This window comes from Kwoniella bestiolae, chromosome 1 (assembly GCF_000512585.2).
Source record: "Kwoniella bestiolae CBS 10118 chromosome 1, complete sequence".
Lineage (NCBI taxonomy): Eukaryota > Fungi > Basidiomycota > Tremellomycetes > Tremellales > Cryptococcaceae > Kwoniella > Kwoniella bestiolae.
In genome coordinates, this window is record NC_089241.1 from 4,552,533 (window position 1) to 4,570,229 (window position 17,697).

Below are 17,697 nucleotides of genomic sequence, written 5' to 3' on the forward strand. Positions count from 1 at the left end.
TTGTTCGTGTATCCCTCTCCCTCTCTGTTCATCACACTTCAACAGATACTCCTTTGTCCATCTATCATCTTCACTTCTCTATCGTAACTAATATCTTACAGCTCGGAAACGACCACTGAAGAGCAATCGAATGAACCTGTAATCCCAAATGTCAGACGACCCAATCCTCGCCAAAGAGGTAGGGGCCGTTCTAAAATCACGGGCAGCAAGTCAAGAGAAACCATCAGATAGTGATCTATTGCCAGTCCATAAATACCTCGTCCCTCCTTCCGCTTCAACCTCAACTTCGAGCTCGAGTGAGCAGAAGGAGATTCATTGGTATTGCGACAAAGCGAAATCCCCTCTACATAGGGAATGCGCTACATACCTTATCTTCTTGTTTGCTTTTCAGCGGCAGGGGACATCGAAAGCATGGGTAGATAGGTTGGAAGAGATTTTGCTGGGATGTGAAGGGTGTGCGAGAGCTTTTGGAGGTGCTAGAAGGACATTGGGATCAAAGTAAGCCGTCACCTCCCTTCTTCGCTGTCAGATATGTAGACCCAGCTTAGTCTTGACCATTGATCGATAGATATTTGTCAAAATGGCCTCCACATGTCCGTATCAACTTCTTCGCTGCTGTCGATCGATGGCAATCCACCCTGATCCTCAACCAAGTAGGAGACGCCACCAAGACAGCCTACGGATCTTCTTCCTCGTCCATACCTACACTATATACGCTGAGTCGGCCAGTCATTCAGCTTTTACTCGGTGAACCGTCACTTCTCAACGATCATAATGCTACTGGAATATCAACCTTGGTGGACCAAGCTGTATCTTCCACCTCGAGTTCTTCTTCCATAACCTCGTTGGGTCTGTCATCACTATTGGTCAAGCTCCTGTCTTCTCCTGATGAAGCTAGACGTAAATGGGCGTTATCTCATCTCACACCGGCCACTCGACGACCTGTAGGTTTCAGTGATTGGTGTTCCCTCGGTATCGGTTACGAAGTGCAGGAGCTGTACAATGGGAGAGTAGATATTGAAGAAGGTGAGAGGTGGAAGATGGTCGAAGCACTGGTAGGAGAAAGAGTACTAGATGGCGAAACGATAGAAAAAGGTCTATTGGGCGGACAGTTAGAAGAGGATCCGAAAGGCAGGAAGGGGCGAGGATTGATGTCTGCTCTTACTACCGTAATAGGGAGTGACGTCCCTTGTGAGTATGATCATTTCTTAATAGTCAAGCGCTTGCTGATGTCCTCCAAGACTTTCCCGAGATTTTATCCTGCTTTTCTACCCTTCTCAAGACCTGCCCCAACAGACATATATGGTCATTCGATCCTTCTCCTGAACTACCTCATACTCTTTTCTCAGAGATACGTTCGAACTCCGCTTTCCAAGGTTTGCTCGAACATCGATACCCAGACAGTCTCAGCATTGCAGACTCGGTCCTCTCAGACGGGATGTCACGTTCGGACAAAGGTAAAGGCAAAAAGAAGGAATCGGATGGTCCGCTAGATTGGATGAGCGATTTCTTGGTGTCATTGGTAGATACGGAGAAGGTCCCCACGACTTTGACAGATGGCAAAACGTCAAGTGGATTCTCAGAAGCATTGGCGATTGCTATGAACTTCGCTTTCCAGGAAATGCAGCATACTCGTTTAGCAAGCAGCCTGAGAGCCGCAGCCGCGTCAGCTGGGTGTGAGGTGAGTTGAACTGTCGAATATGCTCTCTTCCACGTACTGACTGCGTTATCAGGCTTTGATGCAGGTCTACCAAGCTGTAACAGACGATGCAGGGAACATGCGCATCATTCTAAACACTACCCTCGATCTCCATTCTACTTTCATCACTACGGCAGCGCTTCGTCACAAGGATCATCCTCTTCCGACCTGGTCACAAGCTCGTAATGCCGCCAGCAGTCTTCTCACGACATGTTTCCTCTCGGATGGAGAATCAGCTATCCAAAGTGTACTTGCCATGGCCACGATCTCGCATGCTGAGAAGAAGCGATTGCAAAGGAAGAAGCGTAGCAAAGGCGATGTTGCGCCCGCGGCAAGAGTGGAGCGGTTACTCCATGCTAATATTAAGAAAGACCTATGGAGTATGGCATATCAAGCATTGGTCCCCACTGACGTAGCTGGAGTCGCTATCATCCTCAGATCGATCGCCCCCTTTGCCCACCTTGAAGTCATCGACCGACAGAACTCTTGGAAATACGAAGGCTTAGAGGAGGTGCTGAAAAAGGAAGAATGGGTGGACACTATTCGATCTGTCAACTCGACCATCAGAGGAAGCCGAGAATCTTTCCCAAGAGCTATCGAATCACTGGCCATGCAAGCGGACCCGGATATCGTCAAATCTCTATGGACTCAAGAGGGCGTGCCCAAATCTGTCACATTACTCCTCTTATCACCGGACGATGAAGTTCATACACCCATCATCACCTTGATCCAACAATCTTTCGACGACGTCGATGATCGAGCCGATTGTTTCCGAGCTTTACTTCAACAATATCCCGATATGACCATGGACGGATTGACCGATTTCTTACGGACTTTCGTCCAAACGGCCAGCATCACACCCGAATCTTGCTCGTTAGCTAAATGGCTCGTCAGGTGTTTTCATGATGTCTTAGAAGCCTTATGTACGGGCTCTGGATCTTCGGAAGCTCTCCTTCAGACCACTGAATTTCTCGCATCTTACGCCGAGGGAAAAAGCATGGCGAAGCGTATAGAAGAGTTATGGCACCTTATGACTACGTCACTGGCTCTCATTTTCAAGAGGACATTGGACTGGGCCCCGCTGTTTGAGAATGAGGTTATGGTAGATTGGATGCGAGATGCTCTGATATTCGGTCGACAGATGACTGATCATATCAGAGCCTTTGAGGGAGCAGTCTTAGGACAATCTGGAAGTAGGATGTTAGAGGAAGGATCTGGATCACCTGTCAAGATCACATCTGTTGGAAGGAAGATGACGAGACAGCTGGAAATGGTCCTGACAGATCTGATTCTTTGGTTGCGACTTACGGAGTGAGTTTAGGTATATCGACTACACAATAGGGATCATGCTCATCATCATCATCGTAATAGTGTCGAAACCCTTTTCCAAACGCATCAACTCATCAAGACTATTCTCGGTCGTATCTCTCGATCCTCCCCTGATCTGTCCAAGAATCCTACACTTGAGAAAACTCTGCAAGAGATCGACAAGTTTTGCCGAAAATCCTCCAGAAGTTATACAAGCCGTCTTACCGACGATCTACTATCTGAGTTGTCCGACCTGTTGGGACCATTCAACCTCGCTGATACAGATGAGATCCAATTCGTCAAGCGAGTTTCCGGTGGTACCGCTACGCCCGAACCCGAAGCTACAAAACCCAAATCAAAACCTGTTATGCGAAATGCTTTCGAGGAGATGATGAAAGCTTCGGGCAAAACACCTCCGCCCAAAGAGAAGCCTAAATCAGTCACGAAACCACCCAAAGTTATTGATGTCGATGACTTTGACGATGATTTCCTCAGTAATCTCTCGGCTACCGACTTGGACATCATCGAGAAGCGAGCTAAGATCTCAGCCAAAGATGGCAAACCCACGATATCTCGACCCACTGCACCAAAGCTCGCAACTTCTGCTCGGCCGCAAGTCCCGTCCAACAAGCTTCATGTCAACCTTACACAAAAGCCTGCTCCTGCTCCTAAGACCGCCACATCCTTCACTTCCAAGTTCATGCGGGAGATGAAGATGCAGCATAATCAATCTGTGTCGGAGAGGAAAAGAACGGAAATTGGCGGTGTTGTACCTAGACTGCCTGCTGCTTCTGCTCTCGGGACTGGTCTTGGTGCATACACTGGATCGAGGGCTAAGGTGGTAGAACCAGTTGACAGTGGATCTAGTGCATCTGAATCGTCGGACGAGGAGAAAGGAGCCATGGCCAACTTGGTAGCCAAGCAGAAGCCATTACCTCAAATCAAACCGGTTGAGAAAAGATCTATCAAAATTCTTGATGCAGGAACCAACGAGGTATTACGTCGAAATGAAGAGAGAAGAGCCAATGCTCATGCTACCAAGATGAGGTTGAAACCTGACCTGAATCCACTTTACCGATACGTGCTATCTTGGAATCCGGATCATACAGGGTCGAATGCCCCTCATGGACCGAAATATGCCACAGAACTCTCCAATATGAGGAACGTACCTACGACATTCGGTTCTGCGAAGCAATATGAACAAGTTATGCTTCCTCTTTACCTCCAGGAATTATGGTCTCAATGCAACAAAGAAGGATCCAACGGCAACCCTGGAGTGGCGGTTCCTGTGGAAATCTCCTCGAGACAGTACGAGGATGATTTCATAGAGATTGATCTGACTGTTGTTGGACCTACTGGTGACTTCTACGCCAACGAAACGGATGTCATTACTCTTCGACAGCCTGGAAACCCAAATGCCATCTTCGCAAAAGTACAGGCGTACAAGAGGAAACCTAAAGAGATAGCTATTAAGGTAAGAATATTGGCCAGTATGGATCAAAAGGAGTTGTCGGGAAGATCGAAATGGCAATTGAGGAAACATCTATCGTGAGATATTGGACTTTCACGTTCTGCAACTTGTGAGCTGACGTGTTATGGGGGAATCAGGCTCAGTACTGCCGTTCGAGAATTTGCAGCCTTGAAAGGTTTGCCATACTACGATGCCTCCCTTCTGCAAGATGCTCTGGCTGGTCGAAGTGCCCCCATGCCCAAGTTGGCTCTTGATGATATCGAAGATGCCATGAAGTCGTATGATGTCAACGAACCTCAGGCTAAAGCTATCCTGGGTGCTTCTCATGTTAAGGGATTTGCTTTGATTCAGGGGTAAGTCTTTGTGCCACTTCATAAGTCATGGGATAATGCTGACTTGTCGTGTATCTAGTCCCCCTGGTACTGGCAAGACCAAGACTATCAGCGGTCTGGTCGGAAAATGGATGTCTGAACGAAGAACCCCTATGTCAATTGATGGTCGACCTCCCCCAAAACCTAAACTTCTGGTCTGTGCACCTTCCAACGCGGCCATAGACGAAGTGTGTAAACGTCTTATCCTTGGTGTACCCGGCTCAGAGGGTGTCAGGCTGAATCCCACCATCGTCCGTATCGGTATCGATTCATCAGTCAACATCGCGGTCAAGGACGTCTCGCTTGACAGTTTGGTAGAAGCTCGAGTCAACGCTGAAACCGTTGGTAAAGATGGTGGAGGTGAATATGCGAGGATTCAGAGTGAACTGGATTCCGTCAAGCAGCAGATCAAAAATAAACAAGAACATCTTCGATTAGTCCAAAATCATGAGGAGAAACGCAAGATCGTTGAAAATGAATATCATGCGTTGGTCACCAAGAGAACCCAATTGGGTCAAGCTTCCTCACGAGCGAAAGATGCTGCTCGAGATGCTACTAGACATCTGGACGGTGCAAGACGTGCGGCCAAGGAACAGATCCTCAACGAAGCCGATATTATCTGTGCGACTTTGTCTGGAGCGGGCCAAGATACACTCTCGGCGCATATCTTCGAGACTGTCATCATTGATGAAGCTGCGCAAGCTATTGAAATGAGTTGTTTGATTCCGCTAAAATATGGATGCAAGAGGTGTATAATGGTTGGAGGTGAGTCATTTGTTCTTTTGCGACGAGATGTATGGAGCTGACAACAGTGACGGTTTGATAGATCCTAATCAGTTACCACCTACGACGTTCAGTGTAGAAGCCGATAGATATCATTATAACGAGTCGTTGTTTGTTAGGATGACTAAACATAACTCATCGCAGGTATCCCTATTGAGGTGAGCTGTCTTCGCAATCTCTGTCTCTGCAAGCTTCGAAGCTGACCTTCAATCGGATCACGCAGCATTCAATATCGAATGCATCCCTACATCTCCGAACTTCCCTCCAAAGTATTCTACAACGGTCAACTCAAAGATGGACCCGACATGGCCAAGAAAACAACAGCAATATGGCATCAACGGAACGTCTTTGGACCATATAGGTTCTTCAACGTTGATGGGCACGAGACCAAAGCTGGAACCTCTACGAAGAACACGGACGAAGCTCTGGCGGCTGTCGAGTTGTATAGGAGGTTGCAATCTGACTTCGGGATGAAGATTGACTTGACGATGCGTGTGGGGGTAATTTCGATGTATAAGGAACAGCTTTGGGAGCTTAGGAGGAAGTTTACGGATGCTTTCGGGACGGCCATTCTGGAGACTATTGAGTGAGTCATCCTTTCCTTAACATCTTTCTGATGCCCAGCGGTAGCGGTGAGATAGCGCACACGATCATTGTATTGATTGCCGCCCAAAACTACAGCTTCAACACAGTCGACGGTTTCCAAGGTCAAGAGAAAGATATCGTCATACTATCCTGTGTTCGTTCCGGCCCGAATCTGCGTACCATCGGTTTCTTGAAGGATGCAAGACGTATGAACGTCGCTCTGACTCGTGCTAAGAGCTCGTTGTTTGTTTTTGGTAATGGTCCTACTTTGGAGAGAAGTGATGAGAGGTGGAAGATCATTGTTGGAGATGCGAGGGAGAGGGGATTCTACATCAACGTGAGTCGTTCTCCCGATGCCCCGGTAGTCAAACCTTGTCAACCGACTATCTTTGACAACACATAACCTTTCAATGTTTCTTTCAAATATACGTACAAGCTCGTGCTGATGTTCTATGATGTTCTCCGTACAGTACTCTTCTTCCACGTTCGGACCAGAAGCGCTCGATCCCCCACCTCCATCAAAGAAGAAGAAAAAGGACCGTCTATCAGACGGCAAATCAAGATCCCTTTCTTCGACTCTCCCTTCTACGCCGGATAGTCTTTTGCCACCCAAAGCCCTGGCAGCTGAAATGACCTCGGTAAAACGAAAATCCAGCATAGAGGCTGTCAAGAACGAGAAAAAGAGAATTGTCTCAAACTCCCCCGAACCTGATCCAAACAAAGTGCCTTCATTAAAGACGCCAATTCCGACAGCACCACGATCGGCCAAGCCGGTCCCTGTACCTGTTCCAGCGGCAAGATCTGCCCATTCGAACGGCGATGCTGGTTCGTCAAACAGCAAACCCATCCCCACCGGTCCTCACCCGCCCAACACAAGTAACGGAAGACCAGGTCCTCCTTCTCGACCCACTCCACCCAAAGGCCCACCACCGCCTCCGCCACCTCAGCGTCCGCCTGAAGACGTCTTATTCATCAAAAAGAAAAAGGTTAGTAACAATAGGTCTTCCGTGTGAATATTGTGTGACCTTTGCTTACGTTTTCTGTTCACAGAAACCGAACAAACCTGGCAATGCCGGTCCTAGTACGGGTACAAACGTACGTGCCGCGATGAACGAACGATTCGGTGGTCGGCCGTAAACGCAAGATCTTTGATTTTCAGCCTTTTAAAACTCGATAACAGCACCAAAGCCAGCCGACTCGACACCAGACTAGTGTGCACACAGCATGTTGCACCATCTACGGGTGGAATCACTCTAACCAAACATATGATTTACAGTACATAATACATCTGTCATATCAATCACTAGCATATTCGCCACTTCACATGTCAATGCATGTCTAACCGATTGTGAAGATACGATTCTCTCGGAATGTCACCTGAAACTTCCTGGAACTCTGAATACCACCTGCTGGCGTTGGTTGGTGGGAACTCCAGTACGTGAACATGAATATAGTGTGTTACCAATCTCCGCGAAGCTACGAATACAAACCTACAGCCCTTGTCTGCGCGGCTTGCTCATGGGATAGACGTCTTTTCTGTCCTCTCTACAAATCGAACACTTGAATTAGGATATAGAGGGGCTAGAAAGACATCCGGATGTTTGTCCCTAAGGTAAATTTGAATTTCACGTCGCACTACACCTAAACGTGTGGTAAACAACAAGCGAGTCCAGCTAGTTTCAACCTTAAATTGAAACCGAATCACGTTCCACCCGCTCAAAAAAAGGGAACAGAATACTGAAACATGGTCACTAATACATTCAAAGTTCCATTTGTCGCGGAGGATTGGGCGAAAGTCACAGTATCGCTTCTTTGCACGAAAGGATACAGCCCACCACTCTGTTAGTGGGGATGATACCTGTCGAGCCTATTTCTATCTTTCGGTGCTTTCGAAGTCACCCGATCCTAATTTGGGAGTCGAGTATGTAAATATGGCTAGATGGTTGTGAGAAGATAGAAATCTGGGATAAACAAGCGAGAGCGGGTGCCTCGTGAGGTGAATGAATGGGTGCCTGTGGTACTGTGCTCAGTATAGTGGGGCTTGGAGGTGCAACAACACTGGTGTCTTTCTAACCTTATCTGGTGGCTCATGTGTTGGATGATTGATCAAAAGCATTCCTACCGGATGCGAACATGACTCGTAACTTAGAACTCACGATGGTCTTCCTGCTTCTGGTATTGAGAACGTTGAATACTCATGTTCTCAATGGATGTAGGTTTGTACTCGTCCATCCGCTATCCGAAGAAGCAGTACCAAGGAAACGGTCAAAGTTTATTTTGATGAGGTCTGATTGAGAAAGGCTCATCCCGTACATCTGACTTGCTCAATGGTGTTTCTGGGCCAAAACAAACCAAGGCGAGCGAAGGTGACCATATTCGATCTTTCGTCTATAAAATGCCTCAACTTTCCGAAGATATTCCCTCCCTTTTCTCATCAACAAAATATTCTTCACCTCTGAAGTCTGACAATAGACACCATTAAAGAAACTTCAACCCGACCAATCACTTCTTTATACGATCTCCTGCCAACCACCATTATGAAGGTTACTTTGAGTCTACTCTCGGTTCTGGCCTACTTTGGCCAAACCGCTACGGCTGGTGATCCCGGACAAGCAGCATGGCATTTGGATAACCTCTATCCCCTCGCTACCGAACGACTCGATCCAGTCGTCAGTCCCAATGGTGTAGCATCGCACTTGCATCGTATCGTTGGTGGAAGTGCTTTCGGAGCCAACTACAACTATGATCAATATAACGGTGCTTCCTGCTCTACTGCCGCTGTACAGGCCGATAAGAGTAACTGTGAGTCGCTTTTCCTTCCCCCTTGAGAAGGAAGGATAATGCTGATACTGTATGTGGCGTACACGAACAGATTGGATGCCTCAATTGTTCTGGAGAGAGAACGGAACTTATGTCCCATTGAAAGCTGGTACAAGGTTTTATTACTTCCTTCACAGGAATGTAAGTCTGACGATCTCTCAAAACCATCATGATACCGATGCTGACCAGAAATTGGCCCGGTAGAAACCCGATGAAGCTGTCAAGCCCTTCCCACCGGGTTTGCGGATGCTTGTTGGGAATCTCAACGCAAAATCGTATGCTGAGACGGGACTACCGACTGGAGCTTTGAATTTCATCTGTTTGAAGAATCACTTCTCCACACCTAATGGTGATACCGTGAGTTCACCCTAACATTGTATTTGGTAATTCGATGGGCATTTTGTGCTGATTCTCTTGATCGTAGGCTGGGCCCGACTTCAACTTCGACATTGATTGTCCTCAAGGTCTTGTTACTACTGTTAGATTCCCTACCTGGTATGTCTGATATTCTTCCTCCACACGGTCTCTCTCAGTGTAGTTGCTGACCACACCATCATGAATACAGCTGGGATGGTGTCAACTTGTACAAATCTGATGGATCACACATGAAGTATACCGATAATCTCCAATTCGGTGTTTGCCCCTTATCGTAAGTTGACCGAAACCCAACACAGAACCACAAGACCAGAGCTGACAAGTAGTCCACAGACATCCCGTTCGAATTCCAGGTATCATGCTTGAGTATACCTGGCAAACTTACGCGTACCGACCTGGAGTACCGCTCAGAAACAAGCTTATCTGGGCTAATGGAGATACCACTGTCAGTACATTCTTCTCCTGAGGTATCATATCATGAAATCGACTGACCCAAATATCTTGATTCCGCAGGGATATGCCTTACACTCGGATTTCGTAAGCTCTTTCTAGCTTTCCCAACCCCCCGAGCGTAAGACTGATTCGGCGATATAGGTCAACGGCTGGGATACCGATATTCTCAATCAAGCTTTGAATGACCCCGATTGTCTTTCTGGTGATATGTAAGTGTTCTATTCCGAGATCTTCGTTCTCGTTCCTTTTGGATTTGGCAACTGACCGAAAGGTGGATAGGACAATGACGGCATGTCCAACTTTGGCAATGTACATGAACCTCGGAACCGCACAGAACTGCCAACCGCAACGAGGAGTTTTGGAATCTTATCAAGATTTCCAGCCAATCGGTGCACTTCCTGGTTGTAATCTACCTTGTGAGTTATTCTGTATAGTGCACATGCGAAGCAAATCGATGTTGAATCCGATTTGTTATAGGGTCATCTGGTCCCAAGCCCGCTTGTAATCCCTCTGTACCCAATCCGGCTATCCCGAACAACCTGAAGGGTACCGACGGCTCTTTGACCTACTCCGGTCCGCCTTACACCAACACTACCACCAGTCCACCTAACACTTGGACCAGACAAGGCTGCATCGGCGGTGCCACTTCTCTGGCCAACTCGTTCCAGTATGCAGATGCCGCCATGACTCAAGCAAAGTGAGTCCGGCTCATCTCATCTAACCTAGTAATGTTGGTCTGACAGCTTTTCGTAGATGTCAGTCCACCTGCGGTGAATGGGGAATGCAGTACTCAGGTTTGGTATGTGTTTTTCTCTCCTTCTCAAACGGCACGTACTGTTTGGTCTGACAATTCCGCGCCACCTCGATAGATGTCAGGACAATACTGTGTCTGCGGATCGGACGTTGACCCCGGAGCTTTCCGCTATGCCGACTCGAACTGTAATTCCCCCTGCGCAGGGGATTCAACTAAGACTTGCGGAGGTAATGGTAAACTCGAATTGTTCCGCAACCCCTCAGCGACCGTTGTGAACCACCCGGGAGTTAGTGATCCTCAATATATCGGATGTAGACGAACAGGAGGGTCAGGAAACGCTTTGACCGCCGCTAGTATCAACTACGACTCTATGACCATTGAATGGTGTAAGAACTACTGTACCGCGCAAAAACAGACTTTGGCAGCTATCTCCTTCGGCAGGACTTGTACGTGCGGTAACGCTTGGGCGAACGGTGGTGGCACACCGTATCCTCAAAATCAATGTAATACCCCTTGCAAAGGTGAGTCTACATACTTTTTTTTCTTCTCCGCTCCTCCTATACGTATTGGAGGAAATGGCAGGCTAATGTAATATGACCAAACAGGTAATACTCAGCAGATCTGTGGTGGACCTCAAATCACCCTATCAACGTTCAACCTCACCTTACCTAAGGGCGGTCCATCCGGCTCACCCAGCGCGTCCGCTTCCTCTGTCTCTACCAGGATCTCTGCCTCGGCTAGCTCCGGCCCAAGTGGCGCTGTCACGGTTACTAAGACCGTCACGGTCACTGCGGCCTGTTCGAACCCGGCTGGACGAAGAAGGAACCACAGGGATATGAAGATCTTCGGCGATGCCTAAATCCCCTGCTCCTTAGGATATCCTCAACACGATTTTCCCTTTACTTGCTTCACCTTCACCTTTTGGCTCGACTATGACCAGATAGATACTCTTTGTTATAATTTTGTTCACTAAATCTTTGTGGACTACATATACATATCTCCTTTTAATCGACTTATTGCTTCTGTAGACAACAATGTTTGTAACTTATATATAGGACTTTTGGTAATTTTCAGTGGATACATATGAAAGATGCACACTCTCTTATCTCTTATATAATTCACAGATCATCGGTCTTTTGGATTAGCTAACGACTCCTTCTCATCAACACTCAACCCACTACTCCCCACACTAGAGCCATCCATCAACGCCACCAACTCCTTCTTCAACTCCCTCCGCTTACTCTCAGCCTTGATAAGCTTCTCCTTGATCTGATCGGACGGATCTTCCACCTTGCTATTTTCCATGATATACATCTCCAACTCCTTGATTTTGACCTTCAACTCGTCTTCCTTCTTGGCACATGCAGGCATCATCGAAGCAGGTTCATTATCCTTATACACCCTGACCTGCCTCCACAGCTCTTTTCGTCTCCCTTCCGCCTTTGTAAGTTTGGCTTTCTGCTCTTCACTTGGATGTTCGATATTTCGAGCTTGCAATACGTATTCATCCAGCTGTCTTGCCTTTTTCTCCAGCTCCAACACCTCTGGCTTTACATCGGGCTTGATCTTACTTGTATCCTCATCCCTGGGCGAGGTGGAAGGCATCATTGAAGCAGGTTCATTCCCCTTAGCCATCCTAACCTGCTTCCACAATTCCTTTCGCCTTTCTTCAGCTTTGGCAAGTTTGGCTTTCTGCTCATCACTTGGATTCTCAACCGAACGCGCTCTGATGACGTGCTCATCCATCTCTTTTGCCTTTCTCTCAAGCTCTTCAACACTGATTTTGGGACTATCGCTATCCTTCTTTTCCCCTGTTATGGCGGAAGGTTCTGTTGTCGATTTGATCTTTCCCCCTTCTTCTTCTATCAGCTGTCCACGTCTGATGATTGCTCGTCGAAGCTTGTCTTTGTGTTCTGGCGTAAGTTCTGGAAGAGACTTGAGCTTGGTGATCAGTTTGTCCAGCTCTGCTATCTTCTCGGCATTGCTCGGCTGGGCACTTGAAGGCTTTTCAGGATCTGCCGCTGATCTTTGTCTTGACACTTCGTCAATGGCCTGAGGGGTGCTTCGTGATACGCCAGGCTGCAATGAGGAAGCCGAAGATGAGCTGGAAGATTTAGCGGACCGTAGCGACAGTACCAGCTCGTTGTGGGAGTTGATGTATTGCCAGACGAAGAATGTGAGAAGCAAGAACCCTAGCTGAGGATTCACTAGAGTGGCAGTATCAGCTGGTAAGCGTCACCTCCGGGACATCGCAGCAGATTATGACTTACGGTAGTATAGGAGGATGCTCAAAAGCCCTTGACTGAAGTATGTAGCCTTTTGTCTGAAAGCAGGATTTACATCGTCAGACCTCACGTCATGCTGGGAAGTGACAAGCCAGACTCACATCTTTGGATCGACGGGTGTTATAACTGGCGTTTCAGGCTGCGAGCTTTCTGCAGCTTTGGCTCGAGCTTTCAGTTCAGCTTCTTTAGCCGCTTTGGCCTTTGTTTCAGCTTCAGCTTTTGCTTTTGCTCGTTCTCGTTCTTTCGCCTGTTCTTTCTCCTTATCCGCGCTGCTTCCTTCTTTCTTCTCATCGATGGATTTGCTCTTCTGTTTATCTCTCTCCTTGTCCCTGTCGTTGTCTTTATCTTTGCCTATTTTCTCACCACCCTCTTTGCCTTTACCCTTATCCTTCTCTTCTATATCATCCTCACCCCTATCCTCAGGCTCTTTAGGAACCTTCGGTACCGCCATAATATGCTCGGCGTTCCTCGGAACATTATCCCACCAAAGCGTATTTCTAGGCTCATGAGGCTTCGGATGAAACCCATGAGGAAAGGGGACGAGCGCTGGCCGATGCCCTCTCATGGTCAGAAAGTAGTTATGGTGGATGTTCTTACTTTGCCTAGGTTTCTTCTTTGATTTTTTCAAGGAGGATCTTAGGGGGCGGTAGTCGCCTGACATTAGGGGATCGTCTTCGTCTGTTGTTGAGCCGCTTGTGGATCTGGACGAAGAGGGTTGGTCCTCTGTATCTGACTTGGTAGCTTTAGTATCAGAGTCAGCAATGGATCGGGAATTTCTGCCTCCGTCCAATTTAGAGGGTGCTTCAGCCACCACTGGTTCATTGGCCTTCTCCGACTTGTTCGAGGACGAGGAAGGCTGAGAGTCTGATGGCCTCTCACCATCCATTCGAGCTTTACCTTTATCCAGTGCACTATAACGCAAACAATCAGCTCCGTCGATCGAGTTTCAACTCAGAAACCCCTTGCAACTCACTCTGTGGACGCTCCTCCCCGGTCAATATGTATAGCTTCTTTAGCCTTCCGAGCCTTTTCGGACTCTGTCAATTTCTCTTTCTCCCCGTCTCTCGCATCTTTGGGCGGATTCTCGACCGCCTTTGTCCCCAGCGTCTCAGCAGAACTGGACATGGGAACAGCCTGAGTAGTAGTCGCTTTCATATCCCGAGCTTTCTCTGACTCTGTCTTTCTGTCCATGTCCCTCGAAGAACTCTCAGGTACTGTAAATCTTACTTGCGTTCCTGCGGATCTTGACCCGGACCTGGTCCGATCCTGCCACGGAGGCCAGAAGAGATCCCATGATTCTCTGAGTCGCCTTCTTAAATCATCTCCCACCATCAACATGCCCACATTCCCTATCATTAGGAGTAAAGCGAAATTAACGGGGCTCATCTGTAGCCATTCTGGAAGATGTTTGTAAAGCCGATCGAGAAGAGCATTTCCGGTTGATTTCGATGAGCTGTCGGGCGCAGGGGATAATCCCGTTCCGAGAGAGGGAGGAAGAACGGTAGAGTTGAAGATGATTGGAGGGTTCATAGGGGGATACCAAAATGGAGGAGGAGCTTGCATAGCTATATACGTCGATAAACCTTTCTCCTCGGGACATTCGGGGAAGAGAAGGGACTGGAGTATACTTACCCAATCCGAGAATGACCACCGCAGCGACTAGTTGCTCTAATGGACCGAATAGTCTTTGAACTCAAAGTTAGCTGAAACCTGTTATAGCAGAGACTCACTGCTCGTTGCTTCGCTGAAACCATCTTGCGATATATTGTGCAAGCTGTTCTTGGTAGTATGCCACTAGGAGCAGAGGCTGGAGGAAGAAGGGTAGTGGCATTTTTACGCTCAGGTGTTTTTGTAGGATTTCCAAACATGAAAGAGAGGCAAGCTCAACTGATGAATACGCATAATACCCACATATGAAACTATAACAATACTTTAGTCTGAGTGCATGAAAGTACAGAAAGGATGTCGTGCAGAAAGGATCTTCTGTCCTCAAACTAAACATTACGCTGCCACACTCGCCGTAGGATATGTTGTCGGAGATCGCCGCCACACCCCCATCCCAAGAGTCGTGTTTGTTGTTTTTTGTTTTTGTCCGTTCAAAAGGAGTGGTAATGGTCATGTTCATGTTGCTTCTCTTACTTCTGTGTGCTATATATACTTGCTCTTTTCTTCTGGGACAAAGCCAATGAAGGCCATCAAGTCACCTGTGATACCCCAGCTCACTCAGAGATACCCACCACTGACTTGTCACTTCAAATCCATCAAACTGTGAGGTTCATCTCTTCCCTTGCCCTCAGTTTGACTAAGTACCATCGTTGCTGATCCGTACTTACGTTCTTCCCTTCTTTGCTCGCCAGTCACCAGCTACAGGAAACGCAGAACGCATCAAGCAAATGCACCAACATGTCCTACTCCCATCCCAACTCGCGATACCAATACCGTTCGGAACCCAATCATGGACAATCGTCTAGTCAACGGTATCCCGTAGACTACTCGGGCGGTGAATCCTCTTCCTCCCGCTACGGGTATGATAGCAGGGATTACGGGTATAGTCAAAATCGAGGAGAAGGATATAGGGCAGAGAGAGATCATCCGTATAATGATAGGTCTAGGGAGTACCCTGAGTATAGAGATTATGGATATGGTGGATACAAAGGAAGGAATGATTACTCTTACAACAGGCCATACGAAAACTCCTATCCTAGTCCTGCCTACGATCAAAATGCATATAATCCCAACGAGGGAAGATCGACGTCAACCTATATTCCACCTCACCAGAGAGGCTTCTCCAGTCCGATATTACCTTCCTTCCCTCCCACTTTACCCTTGCGACCACCTTCCCCCCAATCTCAACCTCCCTCACGTCAGTATCACTCTCAACCACAGTCCCGACCCTTTGTCAGAGATCGGACAGTCACTCCTCCTCCTGTCAACCTTCCTCCCCCAAAATATTTGGACCTTCTACGTCCGAACCTCGACGAACCACTAAGTAGCGAAAGGATAGTACCGAAATTATTAGTGTTAGACCTCAATGGCGCACTGGTATATCGTAATCGGTCGTCGTCATCTGAAGGGAGAAACTCTCATCCCAGGCCATACCTCCAATCCTTCCTTGAATATCTTTTTCTACCTGACCGACAATCGAAAAGGGGTAAAAGGGGATGGGAAGTCTTTGTCTGGTCTTCTGCTCAACCGCATAATGTTCGTGGGATGGTGGAATCAGCGTTTGGACCCAGATTTATAGAAGGGATATGGGAAGAGGAGAGTGAAGAAGGAAGGTCGGCTAGAGAACAGGAGGGAGAAGGGAGATTGTTAGGTGTCTGGGCGAGAGATAAGATGGGATTGAGAAGTGGTGATTATTGTATGTTTACTTTCTCTTCTCTCTCAGTCTCTTGCTCGTCTCTCTTTCGTACCACTTGTGAAATGCATGCATCTGATGTAGCCTCTTTGTTCTCTGTCGATGGATATAGCAAGGAAAGTCCAAACTACCAAAGATCTCCGTAAAGTCCTAGATCACCTACGCCACCCACCTCATGACTCCCCTCAACCTCCATGGGAATTCGACGAAAAGCGAATAGTATTATTAGATGATTCACCATTAAAAGCAATCTACCAACCGTTCAACCAACTTGTTATCCCTGAATTCGGTAAAGAGGAATATCAAAATTCGAAGATCGCGTCTTCTGCTGGAGATGGCGAGATGGACCAAACCCTCTTAGCTGTTATTGGGATATTGGATGAGTTGAAATACGTTAATAACGTACCCTTCTGGATCAGGTCGGGCGGTCTGCTACACCCTTCCTCCACCTCAAATCCATCAAACAATCACGTGGAGATAGGACTGGAAGATTTACCATCTCATGATTCCTTTTCTCATTGGTTCTCCCACCCCGATATGTTCGAAGGATGGGTCGAGAAAGGTAAATCGACATTGAGGGAACGAGGAATAGATATAAGACATGGTATATCCCCAGATCCCAATTCTATCTCTCAACTGCAGAAATCTAAATCTTCCAGAGGAGGGAGCTCTCCACCTGTGAAATTGTATAGCAAGGGTAGAAGAGGGTATCATACGAATGATGGGATTGATCATGACGAGGTATCTTCCCCTCCTCCACCTGATACCCCACATTCAAGCCATTTGAGACCATTAGATGTGGCTAGGTATATCGATAGCTTGATCTACTCGACATCAAATCTGACAGTGGAGCAGAAAGATTCGCTGGTGGTAGCTAGGGAGATCATCTCGGATTTGGCCGTTGGACAAGGTGTATCGAATGGGTATGAGGCTGAGGGGACCGAAGAGATGTTGTATCAGGCCGCATCATCACCTCGACGTCAAAACCAAGGTATCATCCACGATGACCTTTTAAACCCGCCACCGCAAGAACCAAAGAGACGAAAACAGCATAATAAGGAATACAGAAGAGAATGGAAGAAGGCCAAGGCGCGTGATCCCGCATTGACGAATAAACAATTCAGGAAGATGTTCAAAGCTCTTAAGAAGGAGGGAGCTATCCCTGCTCATGAAGAAGGTATCAGTGAGAGTGATGATGGGAAAGAGGAGATCGTAGAAGATGATGGTGAGGGAGTTGAAGAGATCTCGAAATTGGAATTTCTCAACAACTATCAAAAGAATCTATCATTTCAGGCGAATCAAGTTGAGGATGGGGATGGGCTGAGCGTACTTTCATCTGGATATGGGTCAGGATCAGGCTCCAGGAATGGGTCAAAGAAGAAATTACGTTCTGATAGTTGGTCGGGAGAGTAGTACGGTGGATCTTTGTTGTTGT

The 17,697-nt window shown here is 47.4% G+C and overlaps 4 protein-coding genes across 4 annotated transcripts; 3 read left to right on the top strand and 1 right to left on the bottom strand.

Annotated features, from left to right (window-relative positions):
- Positions 1 to 148: 148 nt before the first annotated feature.
- On the top strand, positions 149 to 7,354 carry I302_101723 (uncharacterized protein; the record flags this gene model as incomplete). The annotated part of the gene is made up of 12 exons (XM_019187101.1): positions 149 to 498; positions 569 to 1,191; positions 1,242 to 1,681; positions 1,734 to 3,010; positions 3,071 to 4,555; positions 4,616 to 4,831; positions 4,890 to 5,614; positions 5,676 to 5,790; positions 5,856 to 6,218; positions 6,314 to 6,554; positions 6,688 to 7,203; positions 7,268 to 7,354. The coding sequence occupies 12 exons, from the start codon at positions 149 to 151 to the stop codon at positions 7,352 to 7,354; spliced, it is 6,438 nt and encodes a 2,145-aa protein (XP_019049979.1).
- A 1,400-nt stretch (positions 7,355 to 8,754) lies between these two features.
- On the top strand, positions 8,755 to 11,478 carry I302_101724 (uncharacterized protein; the record flags this gene model as incomplete). The annotated part of the gene is made up of 13 exons (XM_019187102.1): positions 8,755 to 9,019; positions 9,090 to 9,178; positions 9,242 to 9,394; positions 9,462 to 9,532; positions 9,603 to 9,686; positions 9,746 to 9,857; positions 9,926 to 9,949; positions 10,007 to 10,074; positions 10,145 to 10,281; positions 10,343 to 10,562; positions 10,619 to 10,664; positions 10,735 to 11,140; positions 11,225 to 11,478. The coding sequence occupies 13 exons, from the start codon at positions 8,755 to 8,757 to the stop codon at positions 11,476 to 11,478; spliced, it is 1,929 nt and encodes a 642-aa protein (XP_019049980.1).
- Positions 11,479 to 11,744: 266 nt separating this feature from the next.
- Positions 11,745 to 14,735, bottom strand: I302_101725 (uncharacterized protein; the record flags this gene model as incomplete). The annotated part of the gene is made up of 6 exons (XM_019187103.1): positions 11,745 to 12,826; positions 12,890 to 12,942; positions 13,006 to 13,815; positions 13,878 to 14,469; positions 14,537 to 14,589; positions 14,635 to 14,735. The coding sequence occupies 6 exons, from the start codon at positions 14,733 to 14,735 to the stop codon at positions 11,745 to 11,747; spliced, it is 2,691 nt and encodes an 896-aa protein (XP_019049981.1).
- A 572-nt stretch (positions 14,736 to 15,307) lies between these two features.
- Positions 15,308 to 17,675, top strand: I302_101726 (uncharacterized protein; the record flags this gene model as incomplete). Its single annotated transcript, XM_019187104.1, has 2 exons — positions 15,308 to 16,265; positions 16,375 to 17,675. The coding sequence occupies 2 exons, from the start codon at positions 15,308 to 15,310 to the stop codon at positions 17,673 to 17,675; spliced, it is 2,259 nt and encodes a 752-aa protein (XP_019049982.1).
- Positions 17,676 to 17,697: the final 22 nt, after the last annotated feature.